Source organism: Siphateles boraxobius, unplaced genomic scaffold, assembly GCF_051911475.1.
Source record: "Siphateles boraxobius isolate OS27281-9 unplaced genomic scaffold, OSU_SipBor_1 1, whole genome shotgun sequence".
NCBI lineage: Eukaryota > Metazoa > Chordata > Actinopteri > Cypriniformes > Leuciscidae > Siphateles > Siphateles boraxobius.
In genome coordinates this window covers 21,656,924-21,668,202 of record NW_027508699.1, presented here as the reverse complement: position 1 = coordinate 21,668,202, position 11,279 = coordinate 21,656,924, and the positions used below count along the sequence as shown (strand labels likewise).

General features: G+C 37.3%; 1 protein-coding gene across 1 annotated transcript; it reads right to left on the bottom strand.

The window, feature by feature from the left end:
- Nucleotides 1–6,624: 6,624 nt before the first annotated feature.
- On the bottom strand, nt 6,625–10,547 carry elovl8a (ELOVL fatty acid elongase 8a). Its single transcript, XM_077228723.1, has 8 exons — nt 10,422–10,547; nt 10,180–10,246; nt 9,714–9,901; nt 9,488–9,568; nt 9,308–9,364; nt 9,094–9,208; nt 8,248–8,375; nt 6,625–8,158 (listed from the first exon to the last, which is right to left on the bottom strand). The coding sequence occupies exons 1-8, from the start codon at nt 10,422–10,424 to the stop codon at nt 7,991–7,993; spliced, it is 807 nt and encodes a 268-aa protein (XP_077084838.1). The 5' UTR covers nt 10,425–10,547; the 3' UTR covers nt 6,625–7,990.
- Between the last annotated feature and the right edge of the window lie 732 nt (nt 10,548–11,279).

Sequence of the window (11,279 nt, the reverse complement as noted above, 5' to 3'; positions counted from 1 at the left end):
CAAAGACTGCATGTCTAGTTTATCTGTGGAAAGGTTATATAGTAACATCATCATTCGGCCAGTTCTGAGGTTCCATACAGGAAGCGAGAGTTAATGTGAGGAGTACAGCTAGATAACATAAAAGGGAATAATGGAAATGTGCGCAAGGTCTTTGAAAACTGCTAAAGGCCTGTGATGAAATGAAGGCACTCTTCCTTGTGATTTAAATTGTTCAGGAAGCAGAATTGAGGGGCGTTCTTCACACATAATGCGCTGCGTGGAATGCAAAACCTGCAGTGATGATCCAAAAGAGATCTGCATCCACAAAAAGGCATCATATCACTCAAAAGCGCTGCCCTCGTGTTTATACCCCAGCACTTTCATCTCACTCCGCATGCATCTTATCACCATGAGGAGAAAGAAGAGGAGGGCAGAGACTGGGATCACTGATATGGGCACTAGCCCCCCCTCACAATCTCTCTCGATCTCTTTTGCAAGTGCATCATAAAAATGGGGGTTTTGCTGGAGTAAATTAACAAGAGCCCTTGATATGCAGATCAGCGCCTATTAATCAAAGAAATGAGATTAGGATTTCAAATGGGGATGAAGAAAGCCTCCATTATCTTGCTGGAGTGTCATGTTTAATAACGTGGAACGGCACTGTAATTCACAGGCACGGCAGGCCCGGGAGGAGACACCAACCCTCGGCAGGCCCCTGCTCTGCGTCAGGTGACCCTGGAAGCTGGCGCTTGGGTGAGGGGAAACACTCCACATAGAGAGGGAGTGTGGAGGTGAGGGATAGAGATAGAAGAGAATCAAAAGAGCATGTTCCTATGGGAAAGTGGAGGCCCTGCTCATTTGGCTTTGATGTGAAAGTGTCTTGCCGTGCTCGCTGGGGCTGGGTCTACGCAGTACATAAATAATGGCTGGCTAAATGTAGAATCTGCTCACTCATGCTGCTGGCGAACTGAGAGAACAGTCGGTGTGCACGTGCGAGGCCTGAGGTAGACGCGCAGGTTCATACGCATACAAAGAATTGTGGACTCACATCTGATTGTTCACACGGTTCAGAAAGGTGGGTTTTTTTTAAAAAGAAATTAATACTTTTACTAAGCAAGTATGCATTAAATTGATCAAAAGTGACAGTAAAGACAAAAACTTTCAATTTATCAAAGAATCCTGAAAAAAAGTATCACGGTTTCCACAAAAATATTAAGCAGCGCAACCGTTTTCAACATTGATATAAGAAGAAATGTTTCTTGAGCACCAAATCAGCATATTACTTAGGTATGATTTCTGAATGATCATAGGACACTGAAAATTCAGCTGTCATCACAGGAATAAATAAAAAAAAATTAAACTATATCAAAATAGAAAACTTTTTTCCTTTTTAAGTAAAAGTAAAAACCAAAGGAAAACTTAAAGTGTGTTACAATTAACCCTTCTCTGGCCTACTGCTAAGCTCTTAAACACGCCTTTAAACACTGAGTTATCTCACTGCCCCGCGCACAATTGATTTTGACAATCTTTTCGCCATTGGGAAAAACACATAACTCACTGATGACTGCGGGCCTGCACTCCTCAGCTCCTTGGGAACCACAGAAATTATGCTAGCATTAATGTTTAATATGGCCAGGGACTCAGGAGTTGCACATGTGTGCAAGGTCCTTTGTCTTTGTGTCAACCGGAATGTGCTTCGATGCAAGGCAAAAATAATTTCAAATGGAGAGAGAGAGCATCCCCTTGGTCACCTCATGGTGAATAATGCAGAAAGGGGGGAAAGATAACGACTGGCCTTAGTAAGGCCAGCCCCACTGAGAGCTGACCCACACACAATTTCCTTACATCTGCTCAATGTATTGAAAACAACATTTTGCAGTCTTAGAACTGCTATTATTGAGATTTATGTGTGCTTACCACATGCAATCAGATAAATGTGGCTGCTGGTATTAAAGGGACAGTGCACTAAATAAAGAAGTTACCAATAACAAAATCATTATTTACACACCTAAATATGATTTACTTTCTTTTGTGGATCACAAAAAGAGAATTTTGAACAATCATAACATAGATCTTTAACATCCCAGCTGAAATGAACGAACAAACTGGTGTGACGTCATTTCAGGCCAAAACAAAGTCTGTTGGGTGCTTTTTTCTGGAGTTCAAAACAGCTTGCCAAAGCTAAACTTCTGGAAAAGTTTACTCCAGCTGCTAAACACATTTGAACTATGTGGGTCTAAATCGATTACGTAATAGTTAGGTGAGCTTTGAGGCACCATCTCCGTCCCGTCTTTGAGGTGAAAATCTTCTCTGGTTCATTTAGAGCAATCTATTGCATAAAGTGCTATAAATAAACATGATTTTATTTGACTGGAATGCTGAATTGCAGAGCTGGTGCAAACATAACCATCGTGATCTGATTGTTTCTTAACTACTATTTTCTCATCACTGTAATTTTCGTTGAGGTATTTCAAACTTGGTTTTAGAGGGGTTTCGACCACTTTTTAAAAAAAGTCAGGCTGGGAAACCAACTTAAACCAGCCAAAAAGCATGCTGGGTTTTAGCCTTTTTTTTCAGCAGTGATGGATATTCAGGGTGGGCATATACTGTCAAAATAAAAAATGATTGAATGAAAATGTCAAAAAGCACTATAGAAGTACCAAACATATTACATAAATCTCATATGCCTTTTTCCACGTCTTGTGGTGTCTTTGTACCAACATTTGTTAAACAACAGCTTCACCTCCTTGCAGCTAGGCTATATAAAATATTGTCTAATCAATGTCATTGTCTTTGGTAATGGGAACCTTTGCTTTTGGTTTGATGTTGTAGAGTTTATATATAGGCTATGTTGGACATTAACAGCCACTAAAGAAAATCATGACTGATGATCGTAGCTATATTTTAAGCCGAATGACGAAAAACAATCATATTAACGTTACCTGAATGTAATACGGTATGCAGGCTGAATTAAATTCAATTAAAGAAAATATGCAGTCCAATGCACAAGCAAACGGGAGTGTTGTGTTCGACTTGAAGCGGCACTGTGCACGTGCGCAGACCAGGCGCAAACCGATTCGGTGTATGACATCAAAGTACCGCGAGGGCAATGGTGTGCTTTTGAATTGCTCTCGCTGTACTTTAATGTCATGATGTCATACAACGATCTGTCTGCGCAGCGTTGCTTCAAGTCGAACAGACCCTCTGACAGACCTCTTTCAAACAACAACAACAAACATTATTTGTTACGAAATATTTACCTACACAGTGACATTAATCTTAACAGTAGGCCTATTTTCATTACATTACATGTCACCGTGTAGGTAAATATTTCGTAACAAATAATGTTTAAAACACACATATGGACTCAAAAATGTATGGTCACTTTTTAAAAGAAATTGATACTTTAATTCCGCAACGTCCCTCTAAATTGATCAAAACAGGAAAGACTATTACATGTTACAGAAGATTTATATTTCAAATAAATGCTGTTCTTTTGAACATTATGTTTATAGAATCATGAAAAAAGTAAAATATTAAGCAGCACATAAATATTAACTGTTTTCAACTATGATACCTATACAAAGGTAGCCTATTATGGAAAGAAAATAATGTACACACATACAACAACACTTAAACATGGCCTGATAAAAGCATGAATCAGTTGTTTAAGATCCACAAGATTGAAACATTGCAAAATAAACGCTATAGGAAAATATTTCTTTTTTATTAAAATATTTATTTTTAAGCTACAAAATCATTATATTACCATGCCACAGACATGGTAATGTCTTAAAATACCATGTTATTTTAAAGTACCATGATATCTGATATCATAACTGTACCATGCAACAGTACTTTTAGTAAGGATCGCCTGTGATTTTAATTAACATTGAAAATGACAATTATGGCAGTCATTATATTTCCTATAGTCTACATAATTGAACAAAAACAAAATAATTACTGAAATGCTTATAGCCTATATACTCTAAGGTCTGCTTTCTTTAGATAAAGAGCATTTAACCAACAACATTTATCAACAACATCCCATATGTTTGTGTGTCTGCAGGTCAGGATGTTTGCACGGTTTCCATAAAACCCTCACTACTAGTACTATCCTTAGCAGATCTTCCTGCTGTCCGAAATGAAACACAATAACACCAGTGTTGTGATGGCCTCACATTAGCCCTCAACCTCGCTGACACCCCGTCCGCTACAGCACTCTGATCATGTAGGCTGTGACCGCTGCTGGAGTTTCTCAAGCTGAGTGTGGCAGTGGCTGCGAGTTTGCTAACCTTCTTGTTAACCCTCTTTGTGTGAGAAAAGTGTGCCTTACCTACAGCATCATCAGCAGCAGTTCATTTGCTGGCACTCAGGACATGTGTGATTAGCGACCGGCAGCGGTGAGGAGGTCTCAGCCCCTCTCTGAGTGATTACTAATTACAGTTCGGCTGCTAGTGGAGGAAACTGGCCCATGCAGCCAGAACACTACGCCACATTAAAAGTTCACTGCAGAGGGAAAACACTGCGGTTTATAATGGAGGGGTTCAGTTTGTAGCCCTAAAACCATGCTACAATTAATTATATATTAACCACAGGAAGTTGAATTGGAAGAGAAATTTACTTTAAAGAAATCAACACAGGTGATGCATTTTGGGAGATGGAGTGTTCTCCAATAAATATACTGAATTATATAAACTAAATACACATTTCTATAGGTGACTATCTATCTATCTGTCTATCTATCTATCTATCTATCTATCTATCTATCTATCTATCTATCTATCTATCTATCTATCTATCTATCTATCTATAAATGTAAATTTCGAAACTATGTGCTATAAAAAGTAAGGCGCTAACAAGTTACTACATTAAAACTACAACTACCATCTTACTCTGCCATCCTGTGCTGCTCCTGAAGCAGAAAAAAACTGAAAAAAAGAAGTGTGACTGTCAAGTGGAAAGCAAAAGAAAATATAGGGAGGTGAATAGATTCATCTTCAGGCACTTATATTTCTGTCAGCCTGCATTAGAGACATATGCTTCTTGCTCTTTATACGCCTTAACAAAGAGAGGCAGAGGAAAGAATGGATGCTGCTTAAAGTGACAGCAACATTAAAGGATGGCCTTCTTTTGGCATCTTGCAGGGAAAGTGACATTTAGAGGTGCAGCCTTATAGCTGTTACTGCACTGGCCTATGGAATGCTTGAAGAGTGGCCATTTTACATCAAATTGATGGCACTGTGGGGAGCTTAAACCTCAACAGGTGAAATTCAACCTGGACACATTCTGTCAGATGACTGTTGGAGAAGCTTGTGCTGCTTTTATTTGAATGAGAGACAGGCGAGAGTTTTCACATATCCATGCGGATGCAATGAAATCCTCAAACTGCATTAAAGCTGTACCTGAGGCCCAAACTTGCCTGTGAAAATATATTGCTTATACAACCACAAATCAGAAAACGTTGGGACATTTTGTAAAATGCAATAAAATCGTGAATCTGTGATTTATTCATTCTATTTAACCTTTTATTAGCTGACAAAAGTACAAAGAAACGTTTTCCAATGTTTTCACTGACCAACATAATTGTATTTTGTAAATATGAAATTTTTTTGATTTTGATGGCTGCAACACATCCCAAAAAAGTTGGGACAGAGACCATAAAAGTGAAAAGATTATTCACATTATCCAACTATTTTGAAACAGTCCACAATGAGCAGGTGAATTGGTAGCCTAATAGTTGAGGGTATCATGTTTGGGTGTAAAAGTGCTTCTCAGTCTTTTTAAGCAAAGATGGGTCATGGCTCATCACTTTGTGCCAAATATCTTGAGAGAATTGTCAAACAATTAAAAAATCACATTTCTCAATGCAAGATTGCAAAGCTCATCTCAGATGGTCTAGAAGAAAGTGGGCATGTGTGCTGTGGTCAGATGAGTCCATGTTTCAGCTTGTTTTTGGGAGAAAATGGACATCGAGTTCTCAGTCCCAAAGACGAAAGGGACTAACCAGACTTTCACCAGCGACAGGTGCAAAAAGCAAACATCTGTGCTGGTATTGAGGTGCATCATTGTAAACGGTATGGGTAACTAGCATTATTGTGAACGTACCATTGACATGGAGGCATGTATTTGGATTGTACAGGGACATAAACTGCCATCAAGATGACATCTTTCCTGGGAAGCAAGACAATGCCAGGCCTCATTCTGCACGTGCTAAAACTGTGTGGTTTTAGACACTCTGCACCATAGAAGGGAGGTTCCTCCTGCCTGTTTACTGCAGTCCAGATATGTCTCTTATGGAAAATGTATGACCCATCATGAAAAGGAGAATCAGGCAATGATGACCACAGACTGTTGAGCGGCTGTCTTGTATCAGACAAGATTGGGCAAATATTCCACTAGCAAAACTCCAACACTTAGTATCCTCAACTCCCAAATGATTAAAAAGTGTATTTAAAAGGAAAGGTGAAGTGACACAGTGGTAAACATGTCTCTGTCCCAACTTCTTTGGGGTGTGTTGCAGCCATCAAAATCAATTTTTTTTCATATTTACAAAATACAATTATGTTGGTCAGTGAAAACTTTGGAAAACTTTTCTTTGTACTTTTGTCAGTTAAAAAAAAAGGTTAAAAGAATGAACAAATAACAGATTCTTGATTTTATTGCATTTTACAAAATATCCCAACCTTTTCTGATTTAGGGTTGTAAAATTATATTTTTGAGATGCTATCATTAGAACAAATATTAAAACTGCATTACATTTAAGAGGTAATTTGTAAGAGCACTACAATATTAGATGTCTATAATATCTAATTTTACTCAGGAGTAGAATGTTCTTGCAAAATAGTCTGCAATTCCATGCCATTACCTTCCCCTGCAATGAAAGGACATTTTCACTGTTTTGACACATGCCACTCAGGTGACAGGGTGCTGCCCAGTATTTTTGGAGTAGACCTACACATGCTATTCAGAGCTGGCAGGAACAATTTTTCAGGAGAAATCTTCTCGCTACCATCATTTGTTTCACTGCAATAAGCAAGCTTGTGTGGCATTCAGAATTAATTTGAGAATGCCCTTTAAATTCCAATTCAATTCATACATTTGAACTGAGATAGCAAATATAATACATAATTACAATTTGATTTAAATGTAAATATGTAAAAATATAATGGATTGAAATTCAAAGAAATGTAACTTTAGATAGATAGATAGATAGATAGATAGATAGATAGATAGATAGATAGATAGATAGATAGATAGATAGATAGATAGATAGATAGATAGATAGATAGATGGATAGATTCTAAATTTCCCAGAATGCATTCAAAATCCAATTCAACTTCCTGTGGCCAATTCAATTTAAAGTCACACTCATTATCATTATCTTATCAGGAGATTAAGATATATAGTGTATCTTTTGTAATAAATGTAACTAATGTAAATATACGTTAAATATTATGTTAAATGTTTCTCAATAGATTTTAAACCATAATAAAAATATATTAAGATATATATTGTATCTTATATCTTCATTAAAATATGAATGTTTGTGCCTTTTAGAGGTAACATGTTTAAAAGGGCATAGGATTAAGACAAGGTACTGTAGAAAAGGGCAGCAGTAGAGAAGGCATGGTCTTAAATAAGACACTCCCCCCAGCTACACTGTGATTGGTTGACCTGAACCAATGAATGGTAAAACAAATGAAGTGTCACAGTGGGAGATTAGATAAATAAGTGAGTGAGGAGCAGAAGGTGGACTCGGGTTTATTTCAATTTGGCCAGATCACTAGAGCGTTGCAGGGTCTCAATCCCTAATGACCAGAGGGGGATGGGGGTGTAGAGATTGTATGGACTAGTTTGGAGGAGGGGAGAATACACAGACAAATGGATCTGAGATAAAGGAAGGATTAAATAGTCTTGAAGACAGATATAGTCGCCACATTCAGTCTGAGGGATCAATGGATTATACATTTTTATTCAAACAATCAAAGTATGTTCCATCTCCATGCAATCATATTATCTTTGTCTTCTTGGAAAGGTAGCTCTGATAATAAAAGTTACTGAACAAAGCGATTAGGCTGAGGGCGTAGCCGAACACCACCATATTCATGGAGTCAGGGAAGTCACAGTCAGCATAGAGGTTGAATGCAGTGTGAATGGTCACAATAAAGAACTGGAGCTGAGGACAAAGAAAGACAGAGACATAAAAGTGACTTATCCTTCATATTAAGGAATGTTCCCTAAAAAAAATCATAATGAGAGTCTCACCAGCTGGAGGGAAGTGAGGTAGCGTTTCCACCACAAGTATTTCTGCATCTGGGGGCCCAGTGCTGCCAGGCCATAGTACATATACATCACCACATGCACAAAAGAGTTTATGAGGCCAATAAGGAATGCTGAGGAAGAGAGAACATCTTTAGCAAATCATTCTCTGCCTTGTCACCCTGAAGCAAAAGCAAACATCCGTAAGATATTTGTCATTTCATCAGTTGCCTAACATCAAGACAATAACACCAGAATACTTTCATCGTCTATTTCTGGAGCAATATATCACCTAGTGGTGTCAGAGTGACACTGCAACTAAATCAACCCCAATAGATGTCCATTTAAGAGCTGAATAATTTATTAATTGCATTAATACAGTGGTGTCCAAAAGCAGATCACTAGTAAAAATGCTTCTAATGTTTTTATTACAAAGGACAGTGTAATCGTAACATAATAGTGAGTGAAAATTAACATGAATTTAAGAATTTGCTTCAGTGAACTCCAAAACACCAAGATCATGTTCTCCAGCATGATTTGAGATGATCCAATCAGCATCTTAGGCGTCAACAGAAGCTTCTGTGAACGTTTATTTCAAGGTTTAAATTATATTTTAAATGTTGTCTCTGACTTTTGGAGCCATGCAATAATGCAATCTAATAGTTAGTTTTACAATCTGATTAAAAAGTCAAGTTCAGCTCTATTCAAAAACTAAACACAACCTGTATACACAACGTGTATATTGTCTTGTTTGAGAGCATGACATTGTTGCATTGTGCAAAGTGGACTGCTGTATGTAAACCTATGATGTAAACACAACAATCTGTTTTACTCCAAGGTAAGAACACTTACACTGCCCTCCTGCAACATACTTGACCCCGGCCCACCAGTTGAAAATCATGGTGCCGTGATGATACACATGCAGAAAGGTCAGTTGATTGTTCTTCTTCCTCAGAATGAAGAACATCTGATGATATGACATTTACTTCTTAATGTAATAAAACATCATCATAAGACATTCATTAACAATGTGATCTGATATCAAAGGACTAGATAATTCACTTACAGTATCAGTAAGTTCAATGACTTTTGAGAAGTAAAACCACCAGCACACTCTGGCCATCTGCATGGCATCAAAATTGCACAACATTAAGGAAGGCAATAACTATAATAATGGTAATTCTTATTCTACTATTGCAGATGTGTGGGAAAATGCAAATTATTTGTATAGAAATAATTTGCTTACCCGCATTGCAAGTGGGTTTTCAGAGTAGTCCACAGGCTGACACAGCAAGCTGTAATTTGCCAACCAAGATGATGCTGTGAACTAAAAGCGAAACAACATACACACATAAAAACATATGAATGTATTTATGCAATGAATTAATAAAAATAATGAATTAGATTTCATAAATGAATAGGAAACATAACCTATGTTGGTTCGGTTCCATAGACTGTTCACTAGCGCATACCTCATAAAACATGTAAGCGGAAAGGCACACCATGGAAAAATTGTAAATAATAAGAATAGCCTTGATGTTGACTGGTTCTCTGTAAGTCATCAGTTTGGGGCCAAGCCAGATGATGACAAGGTAACAGAGGAAGATGCCACAGACAGGCAGGGGAGAAAAAACCAATAGCCATCCATCTGTCCTTTTGTCTATGGGAAAGAACGAATTGCTTAATTCGTTTGTTAAACTTCCTAATATAGTGGTTAAAGTAGTTTAGAAAAGTGTTTTTAATACTGGTTTCGTCAGGACCAATTAGTCAAAAGTAGGATAGCCTACACCGGTCTCGGTGTAACTGAATACATAACCGTTAGCCTATAACTTGTGTGTTTACAGGCTACACTGCTCATTAGCCTGTGTCGTATGAAAATAATAAAGAGGATATTTAAAGTAAAAGAATGGACATGCAATTCCTTGAAAAAAAAAATACCTCCGTTTTCTAGGACCCATTGGTAAAGTATCTGGAGCCTTTGCCATGTCGACGGTGATACGGACACCTGAGCAATTAATAATGGAGATGAGACGTGTCTGTTAATGTATAGGCATATTGTTAAAAATAAAATAAAAAAACAAACAAACGAAACCAAACTCTAAAGAATTTTAGTCACTCTACCAATAGGCCTATCCGAGAAATGGTAGGCTATATTAATGAATTAAGCGTAAACGGCTTACCATTGCGCTTGATGATTCATTCAGGAATGCCTAAACATCGCCATCTATCGATTGCGTTTAGGAACAGCGCGAGAGTTCGTAAATTCAGGAGTAACTCCCTGAAATGTCAATTATGATCGCTATTTACTGTAAGTTCCACGAGAGAGAGAGAGAGAGAGAGAACACGATGTTGTCAACGGAATTACGACACAGAGCTCTCGTTCAGCATAAATCAGAGGTTTAAGGATGAGTTAAGGAGTTTACATGGCATCCTCTCCAAGACGGATTATCAAAATCCCCTGGATAACTTTATTCTTTAACAGAGATACCATCAGCTATTTTGAGCAGCGTGCCGTAGCCATTTCACCATTTTGTGTTTAGACAATATGCTATAATAAATTAAGCAATATAAATTACGCAAATAATATTGTTTTTTATTTAGTTTTATAAAGTGGCAAACTGCAAATTACTTTTTAAGTTGGCTATATATAGACCTAAATAATGTAACTAAATATTTTGAATTACGTAGGGCCTATTCGTATTAGGCCCACGGTAGGCTATACCAGTCAATTTGAAGGTGCTATTTTTTCTTCTATAACTTGTAAAAACAGATAGGAGAATAATGTTGGAAAAAGGTGTTTAGAAAATGTTTACATTTTTCGTTTTATATAGGCTAAGCCTGCATCTAATAGGCGTTTAATGTAAATTAACAGAAAGTCATATTCTGATTTGAAACCCCACTAATTTATGACCAGTCTATGTTTATTACAAACAATATGAAAATTAGTCATTTGAATGATAATTACAAAATACGATCATATTCCCATAAGAGGGCTGAATTTAGTCATTCAGTCAGTGTTAGTCATTTTTAAAGACCAA